The sequence below is a fragment of the Pantherophis guttatus genome, chromosome 2 (assembly GCF_059756535.1).
Source record: "Pantherophis guttatus breed Tessera chromosome 2, ASM5975653v1, whole genome shotgun sequence".
In the NCBI taxonomy this organism is placed as follows: domain Eukaryota; kingdom Metazoa; phylum Chordata; class Lepidosauria; order Squamata; family Colubridae; genus Pantherophis; species Pantherophis guttatus.
In genome coordinates, this window is record NC_142064.1 from 220782335 (window position 1) to 220808888 (window position 26554).

The following is a 26554-nucleotide window of genomic DNA, read 5'->3' on the forward strand; positions in this document are numbered from 1 at the left end:
TAACAATTGTGGCAAGAAAAGTCATAAAATGGGAAAACTCACTTAACAAATGACTCACTTAGCAACAGAAATTTAGGGGTCAATTGTGGTCGTAAGTCAAGGACTATCTGTAATGATATCCTATTCAAAATAATTGCAGTGGTTCAGGAAATTATAGAGGTACTGCTACTGTTCAATTTACGTAAATCTGGGTAGTTTATTTTTTAATTTCATTGTAGTTTTGGTCATCATTATAGAATGAAATCTCTAATAGAAGATAAGAATTTGAATGAGAACATTTGACAATATAAACTCTCAAGTCCATTGCCCTACCAAATGATGCTCCATAAGGTGTATAAGAGAAAATAAACCATCACCAAAATGTTGCTCAATATTGATACATGAAATATAGCTGATCCGTGAACCTGTAATCATTATTATTTGAATATCCAGCTCTGTATCTTTATTTGTATAGATTTGTGTATTTTTAAAAATTGACAAGCATATGAATCATAAAATAAATGCAGAAAAATATCAATTAAAAATAAGTTGGAGTCTCTTTAATATTCTACCTCCACCTTCCTCTGGGCAAATAGAAAAACTAAATGGATCTATGTATCTGCCAGTATAAAGGACAGATGCTTCTTAGGAAGGAGTCTGTAAGTTCTTGTTTCTTTGCACACAACAGCATTATACGGAACTATAGAAAAAAGGCAATCAGTAAATAAATTAACAGTTTGCTGTTTTATAACATTATGCATTCTCTGTTCTCAGATCAATGCTAACTAGTCTTCCAAAGAGCATACATCATATTTCTTTCATTTCTATGATGGATTCAACAACTACATTACGACACCTTGTGGAATTCTAAAGACACTACACATTTAGATTCTGTCAAAATATAGATGTGAATAGATATAAGCAAAGCAATCAAACAAACAAACAAAATGGAGCAGGGAGGAGAATATAATTTGTATACAAAGTTTGGGCATTTTTTAAATTATCTCTGGCTACAATACATATAATAAACACCCTAAATTAATACCGTCTCCTGAATGTTTATCTGAATTCTCATGTATTTACTTTATATCAGTTCTCTTAGAAATCATGGTATTATACTACAAGCTTTATCTGAGACTGTGGGTCTTAAAATGCTGCACTTAGCAAAAATGCTTTCCTTAAAGGATACAGACATTAAATTATGTGCATTGCACTCTGTATTACACTTCCAAAAGACAATGGTGAGTAGAATGTTTAGATCCTGTGAACTCCAAGTTTTACACTCTTTCAAAACATTTGAGTCATGTTAATATTGCTTTTTCCACGTACAACCTGGTCTTGACTATTTTCACAATTGCTCTTAAGTTAATGTCAATAAGATAGAAATTAATAAATATATCTTTTGAAAAACCATTCAGATGCTAATTATTATAAATGACAACATTGCAATTACTGGTGACATCAGGGACATTTCTTCATTTTTTTTTTAAACTGAAAAACTAATTAGATAGATGGGGGGTGTCACCACCAATTGTCAATGCACTGGTGTTAAATGTGTTTCTAACCAGCATATAGAAGACATGACCAGACAAGCTAAGAATCATACGTATAATCTCCAGCTGCCTTGTCTGCAATCAGATTGCACAATTGTCTATTAAAATGACTTCACATAATCCTTTGGTATTTCCATAAATGGGTATAAACACATTTAGAGCTGCCACTCCATCTATTAAAAATCATTAAAATCTTTCACATGCAATCTTTTCAATTATGTGTCCTGTCAATAAGTTTCTAAGTGGTAAACTTGTCACTTTTCTGGCAAACATTTCAGGAATGCTTCTTAAATGCTCAAAGGATTTAAGTGTTACAATTTGATAGAAATTTAAGAACCCCAAAACAAAACAAAACAAAACAAAAAAAATCCCTTGTCATTTAAGTTTTTAAAAATAGTGTACTGGAAGCTACAAGTGGTGATAAAACACTATAATCACCAATAATTACAGATACATGTTAAAGACTTCTTTTAAAACTTTACTTAAAAGATTAATTGGAACTTTCTCCACATACTTTTTTTATGAAACTAAAAAAAAAAAATTAAACTCAAACCATAACTTAAAAAGGAGAATTCAACTATGAAGTTCGTTTGATCTTGATTTTGACTCTTCTGAGATTCAAAGTTTATTTTCAGACATAGTATTAAATTATGCAAGGAATTAAGCAACTTGGAGGAAAATGTATTCACAACTAGCTATGAGATTATTTTTTTTAAAAAAAAAACTGTTAAAACATGGCATCATTTTCCATGACCTCTTTAATTCTACATATTTAAAAATAACACATTCTCGATTTTTTTTCCAGGTAACGGAGAAACTAAATGTAGAAAAGGGACAGTAGTTCCTGCAGTGTACAAGATCTAATATATGGAAATTTAACATTCTCTTCTCTGTCTTTCCAGCCTCATTTTTCTTCCATAAAATAAATATTCTGGTTGTACAGTTGTAGCAAAGTATTTTTACTATATTTAATAAAGCACCTTCACCTTACTGGAGAGACAATATATTAAGACTGGCTAAAGATTGAACTAAGAATCAGCACAGTTTGTGTGGACCATAAGCTAACTGAATTATCAATATTTCTTCAGATGTTAAGTTCCACTAAATTCAGGGAGAATTGGTATCTGGTAACTAAATAAAAGGTTCCTGCCTCCATAGCTTAAGAGAAGATGATCCCTCCTTGTCTATGGACACTAAATGAAATATGGCAATGTAAATATTGATCTACTTTACAGCATTGGTGAAAAGGTTGTTAAGGTCATCTTAAGTCTGTTTCCATTATAGGCTGGAGAGAAGCTAGTAGAACTTCAGGGGACACAGCTTAATAAAGAATAAGGCATGTCTGAGACATGGTCAAGTGAAAATGTGGACACTGTTGCATACAAACAACCATAATATGCCTCTAATCTGGAAAGGAAAGTCACAAATTGACTACTCTTCTGGAGATTTTATGTACACCAGAGTTGGACTGGACAGGAAGCATCTTCACTTTCATCTGTATCTATAAATATATTTTATATTTATTAAGACTTGCACCCATTCATTTTCTAAGCTTGGTTATTCAAATCTTTCATTCCACATTTCAGGTATATGACTAATGCTAATCTTCAACCTATGATTAAATTCCATTTAGTCCATTTGTTGTTTTCATGTTATGCATCTCTTAAAGATTGTAGAATTGCAGGCAACTTTGAAGCCCCTATGGCACACTGTTTTATTAATACATGTTTCAACTATGCATAGTGCCAAGCATAAGCTGTTAGAAAGTCATAGTCCAAACATATCTCAAAAAATTTAAAATAATCATTATAAGCCAATCAATTTAAGGTATTTATCCTTTGTTTGTATAGTGGTATGTGGAAATGACCTTGGGAGGCAGAAAAAAGAGAGGCAGCCAAGGGAAAGGTCAGATAAAAGGCAATTTAGCCCACAGCAGGAATATGACCAGGGCAAGTGACTCAGAACGGTCCTCCCTAGTCTCCTGAATTGTAAAGTGGTGGGGGGGGAGTATACTGTACCTTCAGAATTACAAGATTATGTTGATGTAATTTTACAATAAAGTAGAATTAATTCATCTAGCCATCTTTCCTGTCTGGTTTACCTCACAAAGCTGACACTTTGGCTCAGGGTTTCCAATTAAACATTTTCCTCATTAACTTCAAATTTTAAATATTCCATAATATCAATATTCATATTCTGACTGAAAACTTAATCACTTATCTATTAATAACCAAGTATATGTCTAGCAGCTTTCAAGTCTGGAAAAGAAATTCCAAGTTTATTGTACCCTGATCCTACTACTTGCCAAGATTTCAAAGGCTTCATGAACTTACTATCTAATTGTACTCAATGCAGGCAATACTCAAAAAAGTTTCTCAATAATTTCTCTATCTGTATAAAATATTTATTAGGAATTAATATTGGAATCCCTCTTAAAATATACATTAGTTGATGGATAGATATCAACGAATAGATATTTTAGATCCTTTAGGAAAAAAGACTAGACTTTTCCTAACTGATGGTATAACCAGAACATAAATCATATTGCTTGTAGCTTCAATAAGATTTGGCAATGAATTGAAAAATTATCCACAATAGCTATGATATCATCTATCCGTAAGAACAGTTTGTATTCAATATCAATATCAACTATCATCACAACCTGCATATCTTGACATCGTCTAATGAAAGAAGCTACATATTCAAGAACTAAGTTAAAGATTAGAGAAGACAGGGAACATCCTTGATTAGTGCCATCATATTGTTTAATGATTGATAAGACAAATATATTTGCAATGATTTTAATACAATACAATAAAAAATCAAATTGTAATCTAGTTGACAAAAATTGGTGGGAGCTCACATCTCCTTGCTAGTCTTTAAACTAGAAGAAACTTCTCATATGCTAATTCCAAGTATTTCATTAAATGGTTTGTGTAGGTTTATGGGATAGTATCTTCGGAAAATAATGCACTTCATTTTAAAGAAAATAAATTTTATTAATAAAGAGGTAAGTTTTGTTCATTCTAAAAGTCTGGAAATAATATAATCTCTTGGAAGACTAGGAAATACTTTTCACAAATTATCACTGATCTCAAGCCAAACATACTTCTCAGTTCCATGAGTGATTGAATGTGAAGACAAAAAAAAATATTTATGTAAAATACATTTCACAGTCATCCAGTAGAATAAGCTGTTTCATGATGTGAATCTGTTCCCCTTCATTGGAGGTCTTTAAACCTTCTTCAGAGATTGGAAAAGCTATTGGTTCAAAATGCTTTGGAAACCCTGTGCTGAGCAGGAGTTGAACTAAATGAACATTGAAGTCCCTTCCAAATCTATGATTCTGTAGTTCTAAGACCCTGTGATTATCAGATTGTTGGCAACAAATAAATGGACCTGATCCAAGAACAGAAAAACACTTAAATCTTTTTATTATAGCCCTAATTATGTTCCATAATGGGACATGGTTTTAATTTTACAAATATTCATATGCATACAGTATAACTTGCTGCAGTAAGGTGTCATCTTAATGTAGTGATCTTTCACTTTAACATACTTCAATTCACAGTATTAAATCCGTGTTTTTATAATTTTCACTTATAGTCAATGCGAGAGTATACTAAAATATTTTTTTTCAAAGTTTCACAGGTCTTATTTAATTACCACGAATGCAAGAGTTTCACAAAATAAAGAAAATGTTGTGCTGGCTAAAAAAAAGGAAGCCACACTAAATCCCTGCTAAATAAATAAGTAGCAAAGATTAGTCAATGGTCTCTTTTATTGAGGTAGAAGAAGCTTTGTAGAATAAAATACATTTTGATCAATGACTTAAAAGGAAGGAATGAAATCAGAAGGCAGTGGGAGAAAGAGAGTGGGAAGGCCACTCAAAGACACAATGTAGAAAGCAGAAGAGGAACAAAGTACACACTGAAAACTTCTAAAAGGAGAGAAAAGATTAACAGATCTAAAGAAATTTCACTGAGCCAGATGTTCATAAGCACTATTGTAAGTAATAAACATAATTAAAATGTATTATATTAATTGAACAAAATCATAAGGTTTACGTGTTCACGTTCCTCAGTATTACAGACTTCCATTTTCTACTTTGTAAATTAAGTCAATCCTAATTCATTCCCTTCTTCTAAAATACCAAGATTGCGTACTTCTACATTAGGTTTACCAAATGCACCAGGAGAATTTGAATGGGTAAGGTATGGATGAACATATACAAGGGGAAAAAAGAGGAGACAACAGCCCCTATTTACAAAGTATGTATAACAGGGTCATACAATAGGAGCGGAGTAGGATTTGTTAACATTAATGTAATGCTACTCAGGATATTACTCTCCAGCTATCCATGACAAAGATGACGTCCAACAGAGGTTCTATGAAAACAGAGCCCTCTGGGTGCTTTGACTATTTTAGATTTCATCTGAAAGAGATAAAAATGGATACAATGTTGTTATATCAACAAACATGGGTCCACATGGATCTGCATGGTGTTCTTCATGGGTATCACTTGAAGACTATTGGGAGGCTTTAACTAGTTGAGAATGCAGTTGCACATGCAGTGGTACTGATGGGTTTACCTCAGTGTGCCTTATGACTCTCTTCTTTAACAAACTGTATGGGTTCCTAGCAAACGCCCAGGTGCAATCCAAGGTGCTAGTTATGATCTATACAGACTTACAGGACAAAGAGTCCAGTTATTTGAGGGACTTTAACTGAAAACTACATTACAAAATTAAAATTTCAGTGAAATCCAAAGAATAACTATGTTCTAACCTTACTTTGGGAAGAGCTGACTAAATCTTTTTGCATCGGAAGTAGAAATATCCCATCTCCTTACTGTAGTTCAACTGAAACCTATGCACAAACACATACAAGCTTTGTCTTATTTTGTCTAAATTATTTTTTACTGAGAATGATCAATTTTGCCCTAAGAAGAATACTATCACCAATTTTTTAAATTTAAGATATGAATTATTACCCTAAATTTTGAGCATTATTTATGAATGAATGACAGTTGCATTTCAAAAGGAACGTGAACCATATCACTCTGAACATTCCAAATAATAAGCCATCTCAGAAACCTAATCAGCATGTCAATAGGATGTTCCTTATTCAATATACTTATAATTTGCCAGATACGTTCATGTTGGATCACGAGGAGTACAAAACTAGATGAAGTCATCTGTAAAGTCATCTTTTTTCAACAAGGGAATGAATAAACAGATACTCCAAAAATGTGTACTCTTTCATTAATGCATGCTATTCAGTGGTGGGTTTCTACTGGTTCGCCCCGGTTCAGGAGAACCAGTACCGATGGTGGCGGGAGGCTCCACCCACCCACCCGGACGTCATCACGGATGCTCTGCGCATGTGCAAAAGGTTCTGCGTATGCAAAGAAGTGCCGCGTGCGAGCAAAGCAAGCGCATGCACACACACACTCACAGTCCCGAACTGGTAGCGAAGGTAAGTGAAAACCAGTACTGATGTTATTATGAGGGCACCTAATCAACCAATCAGCCACACAATTCTAATAAAAGATGCCAACCTACCTGAATTTCCTTCCAGAAGGGAAAGAGCAGAGTTCATTCAGAAATACATTTCAGAAGCTTCCTTACTAAATAAAAGCAAGCCAGCTAAACCAAATCAGCGATTTACAATCACAGCCACTAAAGGAAACCTTAACTTTGGCGTGTGAGGTGCGACTCGGGTAGAAAATTCCTTTCTAGGGCAGCCCTCTTGACAATAAGAAAGTTACTCAACTGCTCTCAATATTTTCTCCTTCCTTTTTTTTCTATTCCTGCATTTTGCCAAACTGTGAGGTCAAAGACAATCAACCTGAATAAAAACAAAGCAAGAAGGAACTTTATCAAGAAAAATCTGGTTGAACAAGGATGCATATTTATCTTCATTCATTCTAAGTCACTTCTCAAAAGAAACTTGTGAGACAGGAAATTAATACAGTTTCCATACTAAGCCTGCTCTGCAGGACTTAAATTCAGTGTTATTTAACCCTACTTCAAGATAGTACATTCAAATGTGTCAACTAAACAAGGACCTAATAAAAAAATCAAAATAGTGTTTTTTAATAGCAGATACAGTATAACTAAATGCTGACATTATTATCTCCAGATATACTTCCATTATAAAAATTTTCCAGTGGGAGGAAAATTCAATAGTAAAAACTATAATTATAAACAGTGAAAATAATAAGCACACTCTACTCCATGCTGCTAAAAGATTAACAATCATTTACATTGCACTGAGAATAAGAGGCAATGTATACAACAGTGCATTTTGACCTGATAAAATGCCATTTACATTGCACTTTAATTTTTCCTTCTTTGGAGCCATGTGCTAAATTAACCCCCTTTTTTCTCTCTCTCTCTCTCTAACCTTCCCATGTGACAAGTCAGGCTGAAAAAATACTCCAAACTGAAGCTTGGAATTGAGCCAGGATTTAAATCCCTATCTCATAAACCAAAGTATATTATTCTATTAATCCTATACAACAATTTCTTCATCCCGAGGGCAAAATAATTGGAAGGGACGGAGGAAGGGAGGAAGGAAGGGAGGAAGGTTCTAAGGAAACATTATTGGGTGAAAGCTATTGTTATTTGCTTATAGGACATAATTTTCAATATTAAGGTACTAGATTGAAAGATTGTGTAATATACACAAAAATTAGAAGGGAAGGATAATTTCAAACTTTGGTTACTTTTGGTTTACCTTTAGCTAGAAAGTTGAAATAACTAATTTATGAGGGATATCAGTATTGCTTAATCTGACACAAGAAGAGCCATTTTAGTTTGCAAAACTGGAGCCCAACAGAAAATCAAGGAATATTCTAGAGTAGGGGTGTCAAACTCAAGCCTGCAGCCTGGATCTGGTCCATGGAGTACTTAAATCCGGTCCATGGGGTCAGCCTGGAAATAACAAAGGACTGGCCCGCATGCCTTTGGTGGCTAAAACGGGTTGCATGCGCCTCCCCGTGCCTCATTTTCACCTTCCATGGCCTCCTGCATGGCCAAAAACAGCCCTGAAAATGGCCCAAAAATGGGGCTGAAAATGGCCTAAAAATGGGCTGCACACGGCCCATTTTGTCCAGCAGAGTGCTGCAGGAGGCCATGGAGGGTGAAAACAAGGTGCAGGGGCTGCGCGCGGACCCCCCTCGCCCCGTTTTGGCTGGCAGGGTGCTGCAGGAGGCAGCCATCCTGTCTCCCCCATGCTGTCCCCGCCCTTTCCCACCGGCCCGCAGAGGAGAATTACAATGCTGATCTGGTCCTCGAAGAAATCCAGTTTGACACCCCGTTCTAGAGTATAGGATAAATATACTCTACCTATCTTATAGTTAAAAAAAAAGTATTTTCTACCCTACCTGCAGGCAATATAGTCAGTGAATTGCAATCACCTCTTTTAATCACACTGTCTATCAGTGCTAGTAGGTTAAACTTCCTGAACAATTACTATGAACAAGTGAATGACATCATAATTGTGCGAAAGAGTCATCATCCAAAGGACTAAAAATGCTTTCTCTTTATTAGCTTCTTTCTATGAGTGCGGCACATTGGGCTAACCTGATTCTTTTGCCTTTGGTAACTAGCTACAACCATGACACCAACACAAGGGCAACTTTCCAAATGTGCTCTACCTATCAATGATAGGAAGCGTTTCTAGGAAGGACTGAACTTGCCAATTAGCTATGGCAACTTTCACCTCATAAATACTACACCACTCCAAAAAAGTGATCATAGTATCATTCTCTAGTATCACGCCAGCTGGTCACTCCAGATAAGCCTTCAAGCTATTTTTCAAAGTTTTATATTTTTAAGACGGAGGTGCACCCTTTTCCATTATGCCAAGAATATTTTCACTACTCTTTGTTGGACAATTTGGAGCCTGCAACTCTGTAGTTTCTTTAGCTCCACTATCTCTGCCTTAAAATATGCATACAAAAATATCACAAAGAAGGAAGAGGAAGAAGAGGAGCCACTGTATTTCATCCCCATTTTAGTCTCTGGCCAATTGTTTCTTCAATAAAATTGCAAAGCTGCTTTGCTTGAATCAGTTTTTCCCTGTATCTTGAATCACAATCTCTGAATCACACCATCTGTGAAAGTTGAAGATCCAATTTGAATGGATCAGCGCTGATTCATAGCAGCCTATGCTTCGTATGTATTTGTTAATGGATACATTGCATTGAGAAAATAAGCTAACAAAGATGTTAAACGTTATTCCATTATTAAAAACAGAAACACAATTTTCCTGACTCTTCTTATAAAAATAATTGAGATATATGCTTTTCTTTCCTAAAGAATGTTGGGGGGACGGGACACAAATCCTGCAAACAATTAATCTCTGAACTATATCATTGGTATACTTTGTTGAGCAAGGTGCAATAATTTGGCTGAACACTCCCAGAAACTCAAAGAAATGCAGTTCAAGGAAGGAGTAAAGTTTACTGCCAATATTTTTGGGTCTGTGATCATGAACCACAATATTGTGACCTTGTAGTAAAACTGAATCTGAGTCACAAATTCAGGATTAGTCAAGGATGCCTGCCTTTTCCTCTTGTCATGTTTGCATAGCTTCATTTCAGTTTGTGCAATCAGATGATTTGATCAGATTCCTGGAGATTCAGAAGTTTATTACACATGTACTTGACACTTGACCTTCCTGGCTTCTGTGATCTGCCATAACAGAACTCCCTTGTTACGTGATGCCAGAGGTCCTAGCAGCACTGAAAGAGGCCATTTTTATGACTTCAAGCACAGAGACACACTATATATACTTAGCTAGCTTTGGAGGTAAGTAATGTAATCCAAAAAAACAGAGCAAGAGATAGTATGCAAAATAAATTACAGTTGTAAAAGAAGAAAGGAAAGAAAATATAGCCAAATCTAGATTATTCCAACTCATTGCTCTTATCCATAAAATTCTAGGCTTGCAAAGCATCTTTACACCTACTATGACCATACACCACTTCATATATTGCCTTTTATTTCTTAAATTTCATCTCCTTTCTCTAAATTTCACCAATTCCATTCAAATTCAGTTTTCTCCATCTCTCCCCTTCTTACTGAAATATTTTTTTTGCAATTGCGTTTTCATTTTCTCACTATGACGAAGCCACTTCAGTATACCACTTTCATATTAGTCACTCACTTGTTGTATTCCACGGGTGTCAAACTCACTGCGTCACATTGCCATCACATGACATTTTTCCCATTTGCAGAGCTGGGGTGGGTGTGGCCTGCACGTGATGCATCTGCAGTTTGACACCCCTGTAAAACCCATATTCCTTCAGTACTCATTCATTCTTGACACTCTATCTTCTTGTTTTACCATTTGTACTTCTTAAGAAATCCACTGCTTTCAAGTTATTTTTAGTTTCTCCTGACATAGCCTGTTCTCACTTCCATTTAACAGACAGTGATTTTACTTTCTTTTCTTCCATTCAACACACAGTGATTTCACTTTCTTTTCTTACAATAGACTACATACTACATATCTAGCAACATCTACTACATGTACAGTACACACAGGGTACACATGGTCATCTACTTTCATAAGCCAAGGATTATCTGTATTTGTTTTCCATGTTTAAACATTAAGTGCTGAACCATGCATTTGAAACAAAGTGATCTCTAGATGCTACTTACTGAGGCCAAATGTATAAGACTATCACAATCTACATTCTGTAAGTGAAAGTATTTATTCTTAACAGGTGACCTGCACTTACAGGCGGGGGCGGGGAGGGCAGAAAAACCTGACTAATCCATTTTCAGACCTTCTAAGCACCAATTTATATAATCAAATATGTTTTAAAAATATGTTTCAAACTGTTTTTCTTTTCTGAGTAGTTCTCAAACCAGAAAGACATGAAAAGAACTCGCCTCAAGCCAATTAGACATTTTTACAAGATTATTAAAGCTGCTCTGGGGCAGACAGTTTAAAGAGAAAATAAGGGAGTCAAAGTAGTGAAAGTTATTTTTCTTCTTCTTGGACTTGGTTTCAATCTGATTAAGCGTTTGAATCATATTTAGGAATATTAAAAGGAACTACCACAGTATTAGTTTCTCTTCTTATTGCTTCAAGGTTTTGAGATGTATCGTCTCAAGGCACATCCATATTGCCTTGTAATATGAAGGCTATTCAGAAGGCTATCTGAACAGATTATATTGTATTATTCTAATTCTAATGTCTCCTAATTATTTTACAAAAGAGAAGTCTTGCATGATTCCCAGAGTTTCTTATATTTTCTAACACCTCCTACTACCCCCACCGCAGCTTTTGCTAGTAGTGAAAATTGCTCAACAATCTGCATACCTAAGTTAACTTTGCTTTACGATGTTCAGCAGCTTAACCCAGTTTAAGAATATGATTAACAACTTCACAATACCTGGAAACTCTGATATCTGGTCCACACACCACATACCCTTAATCTAAGCAGGACACTACAAACAAATTCAGTCTGCACATACCAATTACATTACATTGTAGGATACCTGTTGCTAACTTTGATTGGCTTGTAAATTGTAGTGTACTTAGTAAGTTATATGCCTTCACCATTAAACATGAAAACTATATTAATTTTATATGGAAAGATTTGTAGGTGAAGTATTATTTTAATCCTCTTTTATTATCACTTCCTTTCCTAAAATCTGCCTACAGCTTTTTCCCCAACTGTAATAATTTCAAAAAACTTCAGTAGCATATTTTCTACTTTCAGAAATACCCATCTGTATACATCTTGATTTCAACATGCTCTACGAAAGTAAATAGATTACAAATAAATCAAATCAAGAACTGAATAAATCATCAGATATGCTGGGACCCCAGAAACAAAGCCCAGTTGTAATAATCTTAAAACGCTGACATGATCTTGCATTTAGGTGCATTCTTTGGAAGTGCTATCAGATTTTCTAATAACCATAAAATAACATGATTCATTGTGGAATTATATTGCTCAAAGTTGTACTAAGAAATATTAAAACAGCACTTTAACATTAATATTTATAAAATTATAAAATAATATTTATTATATTAATGTGGCTCTTCCTGATGTCTTCAAGCTTGTTGAGCCCCTTAAACTTACAATCCTTTAAGGTTTTAACCTTCTTCCTTTTGGGAGTTGGCTCAGGAATTGCTCAGAATTTCATGGCTACTATGACAAACAGATAATGCAGGCTGGCAACTAATATCTAGCCTGACACATACTTATCCTTGAGGGCTGAGGGTATTCTGTTAGCCCTTTGTGAAACACATACATTCTTTCTGTCACCCAGAAGCTTGTAGTCATCCCTCCTTATGGAGGTTATATCAATTAAGATGACCTGTCTCAATTCCCTTTGGATCTAGTCAATCTCCAGTGACTGCTTGGAGAGTTTCCCAAAAACCAGGGAGTAAATCTGTCATATCTCAAGATTTAGAACAAGCTATAGCAAATTATTCCTGAGCAGCTTTCTCTTATGCACATATCCAAGGATGTCCTATAGTTTACAGAGGAACCTATGGTCCTCTGTAAAATGACTGATGCCAAGGCTATTAAGGTAAGCTATTATCATTTTTGGAACAAACAATGAATGGCCTTACAGAATCAGCATGTGTCAGATGAGTAATCTTACCATATAAATGTGATTTGTATGCTAGAGGCATGGATTTGAGTCATGTAGTCTTAGCAACACTAAAGTATAGCATCCTATTCAAATGTAATGGGTATTAGGACCCACCTGAAGTCTCCATTGTGGTGACCTTGGCCTGAGCAGCTCCTTTCACAAAGTAAATTACAGCATCCTTCTCAGACCAAAGAACAAAGTGCCATCAATATTTTTTAAAAAAATCTCCCCATAAAACAATAATAAAACATTTTCATATAGTTTGGGTATAATCTTGGAATTTCACAAACTGGGAGGGAAATCTTATTTCGAAGCACAACCATTCTTAGCTCTGCCCTCCACACTGATTAAGTGAATCTTAAGGAGCAACAGAATTAAGGAATCAATACTTTCTGGCAGTGGTGAGTTTCTACCGCCCACCCACCCGGATGTCATCACGGACACTCTGCGCATGCACAAAAGGTTCTGCACATGCGCAGAAGCACCACATGCGAGCAAAGTGAGCTTGCACACGCATGCGCACTCACAGTTCCGAACCGGTAGTGAAGGTAAGTTGAACCCACTACTGCTTTCTGCCAATTTAGTGTCTCTTTCCCTGGTTTGATACAGCCACTAACCTAGATAGCTTAACTGGATAACTTCATACATACCCATGTAGATTCAAGGTGCTGGTGATTACCTATAAGGCCCTACATGGCTTAGGCCCGGGATATTTGGGGGACCATCTGCAGCCAGCAACAGCTTCCCATCACTCGGTGCGTTCTCACAGAGAGGGCCTCCTCAGGGTGCTGTCGGCCAGACAGTGTCGACTGGCGACCCCCAGGGGGAAGGCTTTCTCTGTGGGCGCGCCTACCCTTTGGAATCAACTGCCTCTGGAGCTCTGGGTGGCCCCCGACCTCTGCGCCATGACCTGAAAACATGGCTGTTTCATTTGGCCGGCCTGGACTGATGGGGTTTTAATTCTAATTTAATTTTAACTTGTTAGTCTTAATTTTACTTTTAACTGTTAAATTATGAGATTTGGATTTAATTTTTTAACTTTTTATTAGATGTTTCTTAACTGTTGTGAGCCGCCCTGAGTCCAGCTGGAGATAGGGCGGCATATAAATTTCATAAATAAATAAATAAATAAATAAATAAATAAATAAATAAATAAATAAATAAATAAATAAATGTAACATGGGCTATTTGTCTCAATGATTTAGTAGGTTGGGCTAGCATTCTTCCAAATATTAGTTGCAGGGAAATAATAGTGGGAGAAGATTATGTCTTCAACTTCTTTGCAAGCACCCCAGGGGCAGCTGGTGCTCTACTACAAGAAACAAAATGCTGGTGTAAGATGCATCTCATTCTGATCCAGGACAGAATGGATTGTTAGCCAAATCCAGCAGGATTGTGTGGGGTAATGTTATACTTAGGTTGTATCTATTACTTTCCCGCCAAAGTGGTGCCTATATATCAGTGGTAAAATGTAAAATTTGTTACTACCGGTTCTGTGGGCATGGCTTGGGGGGGGGTAATGTGACTGAGTGGGCGTGGTCAACTCTTTTTTTTTTACTTTTAAAAGCATTTTTTCTACAACCTCTTTGGCCAAAGTGGTTGTAGAAAAAAAATGCTTTTAAAAGCCTCTGACGATCAGGCAACTCAGCTGGGATCATTAGAGGCTTTTAAAAGCATTTTTTTTCCTACAACTTCTTCCGCCGAAGAGGTTGCAGAAAAAAATGCTTTTAAAAGCGTCCGATGATCTGGCAACTCAGCTGGGATCTTCAGAGGCTTTTAAAAGCATTTTTTCTACAACCTCTTTGGCCAAAGTGGTTGTAGAAAAAAAATGCTTTTAAAAGCCTCTGACGATCAGGCAACTCAGCTGGGATCATTAGAGGCTTTTAAAAGCATTTTTTTTCCTACAACTTCTTCCGCCGAAGAGGTTGCAGAAAAAAATGCTTTTAAAAGCCTCCGATGATCTGGCAACTCAGCTGGGATCTTCAGAGGCTTTTAAAAGCATTTTTTCTACAACCTCTTTGGCCAAAGTGGTTGCAGAAAAAAATGCTTTTAAAAGCCTCCGACGATCTGGCAACTCAGCTGGGATCTTCAGAGGCTTTTAAAAGCATTTTTTTCTACAACCTCTTCTGCCAAAGTGGTTGTAGGGAAAAAATGCTTTTAAAAGACTCTGACGATCAGGCAACTCAGCTGGGATCACTAGAGGCTTTTAAAAGCATTTTTTTTTCCTACACCCTCTTCAGCCAAAGAGGTTGCAGAAAAAAATGCTTTTAAAAGCCTCTGATGATCTGGCAACTCAGCCATTTTTTTTTACTTTTAAAAGCATTTTTTCAGCCGAACAGGTTGTTGAAAAAATGCTTTTAAAAGTAAAAAAAACAGCCTCTGATGATCACGTGGCTCAGCTGGGCATGGGGGGGAGGCACAGGCTACTGGTTCTCTGAACTACCCACTGCCATCGCTACCAGATTGGGTGATCCAGTCCAAACCGGGAACATTTCACCCCTGCTCTCTCTATATATATAGTTGCAGTTTTACATGCTTTCGAACTGTTAAATTGCCAGGAGCAGGGGCAAATAATGGGAGTTCACTTCATTACGCAGTGGTAAAACTTGAACCTCCAGAACATAGACCTTCTCCATTGTCTATTAAGCCATGAGCCACCATGCCATAAGCCAAGGCTGTCAAACTCCTGGCCCGCAGGCCGAATGCGCTGGCCACGCCCATGCCCATTTTAGCAAAGGGGGAAAAAGTCCCAATACGTCATGTGCTGCCGTGTGACGACATGAGTTTGACACCCCTACCGTAAGCTCTGCATTGTGGTGTGATGTCATGCTAGCTACATGACCATGGAATTGTCTTTGGACAGTGCTGGCTCAATGGTTAACAGAAACAGACATGAGCACACCCCAGAGGTGGTATTCAGCAGGTTCTGATCAGTTCTGGAGAACCGGTAGCGGAAACTTTGAGTAGTTCGGAAAATTGGTAAATACCACCTCTGACTGGCCCTGTCCCCATCTATTCTCTGCCTCCTGAGTCCCAACTGATCAGGAGGAAATAGGGATTTTGCAGTAACCTTCCCCTGGAGTGGGGAGGGAATGGAGATTTTACAGTATCCTTCCCCTGCCACACCCACCAAGCCACACCCACCAAGCCATGTCACGCCCACCAAGCCACACCCACAGAACCGGTAGTAAAAAAAAATTGAATCCCACACTGGCACATACACACATACCAAAGGCGGCTACGACTAGCAGAGTAAAACCCTCAGGAACCACTTTATGTTATATCTATTTCCTTAAGGACTGAAGTTGAGAACATCTGCTCTAATTGTGCAGTGCTTCAGATTAAAGACAAAATGTATTTCACAACTCACAGAAGAATAAATATAGCATCTCTCTTCAACTACTTAAAGCAGACTCATGTTTTTCCAGGTCACTATATGTTCCACAGTTGTTCTATTGTTTAGGGTAGGATTCCCAAACTGTGAAGTGTACTTCCCTTGGGGAGGTGCAGACAGAGTTCAGGGGGGGTGCGAAGAACCTTTTAGTTATACGTTGTTATACTAAACCCACCTCTCCCAAAATTTCCCTGTATTGTTTTCAATCTTCATATGTGTTCATTCTGGTGTTTGGATTTTTAGGTGATGTGGGTGCATTAAAATTACACTGAAGGGAGGGGTGATGGCAAAAAGCTTAGGAACCTCTTATTTAGGTCAAAAGATTTATTTTAAAAAAAAGATCACTAGAGTGTAAGTGCATCAGGAACTGGGTAAAGGTTAAAACAAGAAAGCATTTTAAGAATCTTCCCAAAATGATATAATATAAATAATGATATAATTAAGAGCCGAGGTGGTGTAGTGGTTAGAATGCAGCACTGCAGGTTACTTCAGCTCATTGCTAGCTGCAGTTCGGCAGTTCAGATCTCACCGGCTCAAGGTTGACTTAGCCTTCCATCCTTTTGAGGTGGGTAAAATGAGGACCCAGATTGTTCGAGGCAATAGGCTGACTCTGTAAACCACTTAGAGAGGGCTGTAAAAGCACTATGAAGTGGTATACAAATCTAAGTGCTATTGCTATTGTTATATAGTAAGCCACAGAGATCTATGTATAAGCATTTGGATTCAGAATTAAATAGACAGGGAAACTTCTATGCCATTTCATGAAATGACCAAGAGGAAGTAATTTACTTGGTCCTGGAGAAAAGGTAAGATAGCCCTCTGGAAGTAAGTAAGTAGAAAAGGCCTTTTAAAAAGGAAAGTATGTTCTACAATCAGTCTACGTTTATAAACTTAATAAGAAGACCATTTTTAAAAAGACAGTTTAAATGGAAAACCCAATGCATAACTTGGAGGCTGCACACCAGACCCAAGGAAAATAAACAGTGAACTTTTTCTTTATGGTGTAATGATATGAATTTACTCAAACAATTGGAAGGGAAAGAGGATAGTGTTTCAGTTAAAACTTTCTTCAGATAAATCATCTGTGAATGAATTTATCACACCATCTGTTGGAAATAAATCATGCAGTCCTCAAGGCCACAGAGAAAACTACAGCCGTAACCCAGGCATTTAAACAGAAATAACTGGTCTGAATCCTTTAATCCTTATAGCACTATTTACCTTTACACTTAGAAAAAATTATTTGATCTTGCAAGTGAAAATATGAATTAGTTTGTACTTACCATTATGAAATCTATTCTAAAAACCTAGTGTTAATCTCACCCTAAAACATATAATCCAAATATTAGGTATTACCAGTACAAACTATAAAACACATATATGAATTTACATGGAATTATTTTCAAGACAAATTTGATTTCAATCTGTATTTATTCATTAGAAATTGATATTCAAGTATAACATCTAATTAACTGAGCAAAACGTATACTTCATCATACCATTCAATTCTTTTAAGTGAGAAGAACCCAAATCACATATAACCCAAACAAAACAATATATCCTACACATATATAATCATTTGCTTTTTACTAGCAGGTATACTTGCCCATTGATTTTTAACTAGATTATGTAGCCAAGAAGGGATTATAAAAATAGGAAGTAAGCATGTTAGGAAAAAAAATCCATTATCTACCACCTTCCCCAGTCATTTTCTGATCAAATATTTGTATGACTATACACAAATATTAAATTGTTCATTGTTTATGTTGTGTTGTGCTATAGATCTTCAGTATTCCGTCCCCGTTTCTCAGTCTGAGCAAACCCATAGCAACTTATCTTTCTTGATATTTTCAAGTCAATGAAAATGGGGAAGCCTGAGAGACTAAAGACTGTTGGTGTGAATATTCTCTAGTAATAATCCACAGATGTCTCTTGGCTCTTCATAACTAACATTGATGAAAGGGGGTCTGAAATTTCACTTGAATTTAAATCCATATTCTTTTCTGATCAGCCTTGCATATTTCTACTGATTGTCCAATTATAATGGTCCTTCTCATAATACCTACCTTTTTCTGTAAAACATTAATTTTTCTTTCTTTAACTTCTAACATGTCCTTCATATCTCGAATTTCTCCAGCCAGAGTTCCTTTTTCTTCTGTGAGGTCTTGCAGTTGTTTGGTTTTTTTATTAAGAAAACTTTCTTTTTCTTCTAAACGTAATCTCAAGGCATCAACCTATAATAAAACATGAAGATATAAATACATAGAATAATCGCAAAATATCACAACAGTAAAGCCATTGAACATATTTTACATATCTAATAATTTTACAACACAGAGAAAGCAACAGCGATAGCTATTAGTTGTAGATTTTCAAACTGGAAAAACAACCAGTAAGATATTTTTGCAAAAACTTGGAGAAATACCATTTTCTAAGCATTCCAAAAATGAAATTTTAACCCACGGTTGATATGGAGAAACAAAGTACTCTGTAATCCTGTATTATCTGGTATATAAACCTAGAGACAATAGGATCAAAACTCTATTGACATTTTTTAAAAGTCCTGTTTTGAACTCAATGTGATCATTTATCTATATTTATTGTAACCATCATGAAATAATGTACAATGTTAAAGGATCATTTGAATTACAACCATGTCGTATTTTACTAAATAATAACTGCGTAAGATGAATTTCATATACTTGGTTAAATGCTTTAATAACCAAGTCAGTGCTTCTATGGCATAAAAAAGCAGACCAGTAATTCTATTTATATTAATTATATCTTCTTCATTTGGGAACAGCATGTTGTACAGAGAGAAAAGTCTGTGAATAAAACTGATTTATTCTATTTTTTTTGTACTGAGTTTTGTAATGCTAAACTTGTTCTGATGGGGGGGAACATATTTGCAAATCTATTTTTGCAAATCAATTTGGGACCAATTAGGATGATCTATTTGATCTCAAGATGCATGTTCCTTCCTGTTCCTGCAATGGCTGAGTTCATCTCTGTACTCAAGGGAAAAGTTATATGCTGAGTTGAATGGAATTTAGACATTTTATTATTAAAGATCCCTGACAAGGACACCATCAGCCTCCCTTGTGAGTAAGAATTATTTCTTCATTTTTGTTATAACAGGAAAAGAAAGCCCAAAATATTGACTTTAGAAGACATAAAAATACTATCAATGATTAAAAATCCTTTTATTAAACAAACAAATGAAATTGACATTTGGATGACCATGAAACAAACAGGTGAGAATGCAAGAGGAAAGATAAAATGTATTCCTCAATAAATTAAAAACATGAACACATTGTCACTGAAAATGACTAGCCAAATATTTTCAAAGCTATTGCAAGCCTTTAATTGATATTTTTCCCCTTAAAATTGGAGATAAACTATTCTAAATTAGTCACTTATATCCTTTTTGAAGTATGCCATCATTGGAAAAAAGAAAATTAAAAAATTGAGTAAATACATTTTGAAACATTTTTGAGGTTTAACTGACTTAAGCTCTAAAACATAAAAATACTTCAGAGTGGATTTGTTTTTCATTCATTAAGTCCCCTCCCCACCCCCAATCTTCCTTTAAGCCTAACAACGATGGGCTGGGTTCACATACCACATGGATTATGCTTTGCTTTAATCATGATTTGAATAAATTGTACTGGCTTATGTCTTGGTTTACACATTATAGTAAGCCATGACATAAGTCAACTAACCACAATATTTGGCATTACACAACTTGTTAACTCAAAAGTAAGGCACACATGGTCTTAATGCAATGTGTCTTCCCATCTGCTGTTCCCAAGTACTTTCAGGCTACTTACAACCTGTTGTAAATCTCATCAAGAATAATCAGCTCAATAAGGAACTCAATAGATTTTATTTTTATAAACAAATATAGATTTTTAATTATAGTGGTTGGTTTAAAAATGAATGGATCTCTAATGAAGTTTGACATTGCTGTTAAGGAGCTTGGTGGTGCAGTGGACTAAGTGCTGTTAAAGTAGTATTTAGCTGCCAGCGGCCTGCAATTACTGCAAGTTCAAATCTCACCAGGCTCAAGGTTGACTCAGCCTTCCATCCTTTCGAGGTAGGTAAAATGAGGACCCAGATTGTGGGGGCAATAAGCTGACAGTATAAAAAAGAACACCGCTTAGGAGGAGCCGAAAGCCCTACTAAGCAGGTATATACAAAAGTATGAAGGCTATTGCTTAATGCATTGTAAGCTGCCCTGAGTCTCTGGAAAAGGGCGGCATATAAATCGAACAAATAAATAAATAAATAAATAAATAAATAAATAAATAAATAAATAAATAAATGGAGGCATTGAACTGTCCCTATTTTTAAAATGTGAGATCTAATCTTGATATCTGCACCAATGTTTAAAACTACTATTCTTTGATAAATTCACTATTACGCTATTGCATTACCATTGTTGCACTCAACTCTTATATTATATTTTTATTTATTACTTTTCCTTGCATTACTTTTTTTCAAGAAGATAGTAAGGTGAAAAGCAGTGGTGGGTTTCTACTGGTTCACCCCGGTTCAGGCAAACCGGTAATGGCAGCAGTGGGAGGCTCCGCCCACCCTCCCAGATGTCATCATGGACACTCTGCACATGCGCAGAAGTGCCGCGTGCGAGCTAAGCTACCGGTTCCAAACTGGTAGCAAAGGTAAGTGGAACCCACTACTGGTGAAAAGGCTATTTTTTAACTCGGTTTTTCCCTAAATGCAACATAAACTGGACTTGAATTCCATTTCCTAGTTTATGTACCTCTACAATTGGCCCAACCTTTACTTACTTAATTTTCCAGATGTAAAGGAACCGAAGACCTGTTACACAGTTGCTTTCCTAAAGCAATATAAAACTAAGAGTAGTTCTGCCACAAAGATATGAAGCAACAAGTAAGACAGTATCACTAGGGAACAGTTAGCCTATATGCAGACTCTTGTGTGTGGTCTAGCGTGTGCAGACATATATTTCCATGTACAAATGAGACGTGGAATGCTAGTTATTCTCTCAGCCTATAATTTCTCATGCAACTCTGTGCAATTGGGGGGTGGGTGAGAAGGAGAAGTGGGGGAGAGAAAGAGCAGGAGAGAGAATGGTTTTCCCAGCAACCAAACCCTTTTTTGCCTGAACTGTATCCAGCCATCTCCAGGAGGGAAATCAATTATATGCTAAACAAGCATTACATCATTTTTTTTAATTCTTCACTGATGAAGGAAACTTAAAAACTAAAGAACAGCTGAAAATGACATTTTCACTTTGTAAAAAAGAGGGAGCTTTAATAAGATGCTAACCATAAAAAGAAGAAAAAATCTACCCATTCTTCAACAGGGAGGGCAAGTTGACAAATTGAATGAAAACTATTACACTTTTGGTACTAAAGATTACAGCACAGCTCAACCTCAAAAATTAAAGAGAGGTATGGGGAAAGTTTTAAGTGTGATTATAGAATAGGGGTGCATTAGAAATTCAATTTAAATTCAGGCTAATCTAAAAGATTTGGGCTAGTAGATGGATGGAAAAAAATATCATTTATTGACCTTCTAGAAAACTAAAAGCTTTCAAAATCTCTCTTAAATTAACAGTTAAGTAGTAAATGATGAGAATCTGGAAAGTTAAGTGTAGAAAATTTTGTGACTAGAGTCCTTTTGAACCCACATCCATTTCTCTTGACAATGATAATTACCCCTTCCCTAAGCAACTCCTGAAGATTAAGAACCTTTCAGACCAGATTAAATTTTGGTTATGCTTGCATGTCGATGCTTGCATGGAGACACTTTATGACCATATATGCATTCTCCAAGTGCGTCTAACCTGAAGCACGCAATAGGAAATCCGATTAATTAAATATGGGGAAAAATGCATTATAGACTGCTTTGAGAATTGTTTAAATGGAACCTAAATTAATAACATCATACTCAACTTTACATTGTGGTCATATGAAGGATTAAGGATTAAGATTAAAGAATTTTAAACAAGAAATTCATCACCAGAATCTAATGCTGAATTCATTTTCAGCTACAAATGGGCTAATATGGAATCAATACGGGGTGAAATGCTCCCGGTTCAGACCAGATCGGTCAATCCAATAGCGATTGTGGCAGGTGGTTCGGAGAACCGGTAGCGATGGCGGTGCGAGGCTCCACCCACCCACCCGAGTGTCATTACTTCCTGCTTTTAAAAGATTAAAAAAGGCTCTGACGATCGCGCGCCACAGCTGTGATCGTCAGAGCCTTTTTTTTACTTTTAAAAGCATTTTTCTACAACCTATTTGGGCAAAAAAGTTGTAAAAATGCTTTTATAAAGTAAAAAAAAAAGTTGGGCATGCCCACCCAGTCACATTACCCCCCCCCAAGCCATGCCCACAGAACCAGTAGTAACAAATTTTACATTTCACCACTGAATCAATAACATGTATTAATACTTAGACATTTTTCTTAATAAACATTCCAACACCAGTTTTACTTCACTGAACTTACCTCACTTTTTAAAATACTTGCTACAAAATTATAGATGTCATTTGTATTTTTAACAACAGCGAAAAGGAAGTAGGTCATTTGTAAATCAGTGTTATTTCACAATGAAATGATAAATTGACAGTATTCAGAACCAAATTTTAAAATAATCAATCAATTATATAGAGTGCAAATAAAACACAAATTTAAATACTTCCATTCTTTTTTCTTTTTTTTTAAGATTCCTTAAGACCCTTTATTTGGAGTTATATTTACTAAATGCCAGTTCATTTACTTTTAGCATACAAGGATGGGATGGGCTGCAGATGTAAATACTGTTAATCCATTTCAAACTAAAAAAATATATATAGATATTGCTGGATTTACACTTTCTTTAAAAAAAAATTGATTCACATCTTTGAGCAAGATAAAAGTTCTGTATAAGAACTGAATTTTTTAGAATGCTTGCTATGTCTGTGCAAAATTTTAAAGGATGACCTCACTTCCATGAAGCTTTGATAGCCTCTCACTGCCCAGTACGCTCCCATAGAGAGGGGCTTCTCAGGGTGCCATCAGCGGCGGCGGCCCCAGGGGGAGAGCCTTTTCTGTGAGGGCACCCACCATCTGGAACGAGCTCCCCCCAGAGATACAGAAGATTCTGGATCTGCGCACTTTCCGCCGTGCCCTCAAAACATTCCTGTTTCAGCAGGCCGGCCTGGCCTAACTTTCCCTTTATATTGCTTTTTGATTTTATTTTAAACTGGGATGTCTTGAATTATCTAGGACCAGAGTGTTTAGTATATTTTAATTGGTTTTTTATTAACGTTTGTATTACATGTATTTTTATCGTTCGCTGTTCACCACCCTGAGTCCCTTAGGAATAGGGCGGTATATAAAATTAATAAATAAATAAATAAATAAATAAATAAATAAATAAATAAATAAATAAGCTGTCATGACCAGACCTGGAATGTGTTGGACACAAGGCAGTCCTTGAAGACCCTGCAGAAGCAACCTTGGTCCAGGACACAGCAATGCAGATGGTTTTGGGAGCATCTTGATAGCATCTTATGTGACTCCATGGCTTTGCAAACTGCATTGGTTACAATTCAAGGTGGTGGTTATTACCTTCAAAGGCCCATTTGATATAGATTCTGCCTCTCTGATGGACCACATCTCTACAATAGTTTCTGTCTGTCAGTTCTGATCATAAAGCGTTGGTCCCATCAGTCCAACATTGTCAGAACCCAGAAAACGTGCTTACTGTACAGTATTACAGTGTCTCCACTCTGGAATGGGATCACCCCAGAGATTGATATACTTTGCACCCGTGTGTGTGTGTGTGTGTGCGCGCACACACACACAAACATTGCCCTAGAAAGAAAACTAATTATCTTTCCTCAATTATTATCTGATGTTTAACCTCATATTAAGTTTCATATTGTTGTAGGGAATGTTTTTTTCTAAGATTTTTCATATCCGACTTAACAAATCAAATTATATGCTGCTTGTTTTCATCCTGTGTTCTAATGCTAGTTGATTGATCCCAAAACTGCCCCTCTCTTAATGTACAGTATTATTAGCACATTGTAGCTACACAAGCGATTGCCCCATTTCCACCCCAACAAACTAGTAATATCACGCCAAGAACCAAACTACTGTACTTTCATTGGCCAAAGGTAGGACCTGTTTATGCCATAATGCATAAATCTAAGAAGTTATGCTATCAGACCAGTGATTCTATCCCTTCACTGACTTTTCTGTTTGATGACCATCCAATATTTGCCTACATCTATAATGTTAAGTCTAATTTTACCAGCTGTTTTGGGGAAACCTGATCTTACTCTGGGGCACTCTGGTGGTATAAGATTCTATTGTCCCTAGTGAACTTTGCCCCAGTTATAAAATATCTGAATAGCTTTACTTTTCAGCTAAAGATAAAACTTATCTTAAAGGGGTTGATGGTGGACTTAATGCAGTCTCACCCTCAGGCAAATTCTACTGCCTGGGACCCGTGTTTTGCTATTCTATCATCATGAAAGAGGCTGTCAGATCATTCAGCTGCACTCCACAAAGAGACGGAAGGAAAGGGCACTCAGGAAACAGTTTTGGAGCTGATGAGTCAAATTGCTCTTAGGTTTCACATGGCACCAAGACAGACCTGCAAATGAATCTCTGCTCTAAAATCCCATAAACTGGGAATTAACACATGGCACAAATTTATCTTGATTTTCATTGTGTGTATAGTAAATAATGTAGAAGTTGGCAGCTAGCATCTTATAGTGTCTTAGAGCGTCCATTTTAATTTTTTCAGATTAATATGCTTAATTTTCTTTCTTTTCTTTTTTTTTTTTTTAAAAGATGAAAATGCCATTCATGAGAATCTCTCCTTATTTTATTTCCACAACAGTCCTGGAAAAAATATTGGGTTGGCTGGAATGATGGATTGGCTGGAAGTGACTCTTTGAGATCCATTCTCAAGTCACTAACCTCAATTCCATACTGACGCTAATTGCTTGGCTGCCAGAAATCAACACATTTGGGGCAAAAAAACCATCGGGCTCCCAGTGTTACAGGTTAGTTAAGCATACAGATGTCACACAGATATTATAATATACTGTAGGACTTTAACATGAAGGATCGATTCCAACCCTACATGAAGGCACTGCTGGAAGCAAGGTCAGCAAACAGTTGGAACTGGAGTGTTGAATTTTCCATGAGCCTTACTCAATACAATTTTTAGTCCATCATTTGCAACATCCAAACATATATCTGAGTAGATTTAGTTTTCAGAGCATGTTGGAGCAAGTGCTCGCACCTCAGACTGTAAAACGTGTTGATTATGAAAAAGAACAGACACCCTACAGTTAACTATGTAGATGCAGTTTCATGTTGCATCTTTATGCAATTATTACTATTTACGTATAATTTCACAAATCTTTATATCTTGGAAACTACCCTATTTTTCAGTTTAGTATGGTCCCCATTACCAAGTCGATTCTCTAAGCAATAAAAATAGAGTCATTCTGAGTCAGTTAACAATAATCTATATTGTCATTTGACTGAGTTGAGGCCTATGTTGTGATGTCCGCTTATCTAAAAGAGAAGCCACATACTGTATGCTTTCAAAGGCTTTTATTTTATTACTATACTCCCATATACAGGAGAATTTCCAAACTGGTTATACTGAAAACAGTTCCCTTGTCTGTCCAACTCCTAATCTCCAACCTTCAAAAGTGAAAGTGTAAGAAGCTACAGTAATCCCCATAAATCACTGAGAACTGGAAAAAGGCAAAATAGGCTACAAAGCCTCACGCCTAAAAAGTAGCTGATGTACTAACTGGTTGATCAAATTTGTTCATCTTGTTTAGCCTTGTACATGACCCAAGAGACCCCAGCTTGTTTCAGAGTTTTGATTTGATTGCCCACTGTTTCTGCTATCCCAATTCATGGTGCTGCAATACTTCACAGTACTGCAATACTGATATCATGTACAAGCAGCCAATGGCTACTCAGCTAATGAG

At 36.3% G+C, this 26554-nt stretch overlaps 1 protein-coding gene across 10 annotated transcripts in view; it reads right to left on the reverse strand.

Moving 5' to 3' along the window:
• ERC2 (ELKS/RAB6-interacting/CAST family member 2) overlaps nucleotides 1–26554 on the reverse strand; it is a 622345-nt gene that overhangs the window by 367619 nt on the left and 228172 nt on the right. For all 10 annotated transcript variants that reach the window (XM_087887861.1, XM_087887858.1, XM_087887855.1 and 7 more), the window contains one exon: nucleotides 18623–18790. In XM_087887861.1, the coding sequence (XP_087743987.1) occupies nucleotides 18623–18790 (168 nt within the window). The remainder of the gene's footprint in view (nucleotides 1–18622; nucleotides 18791–26554) is intronic.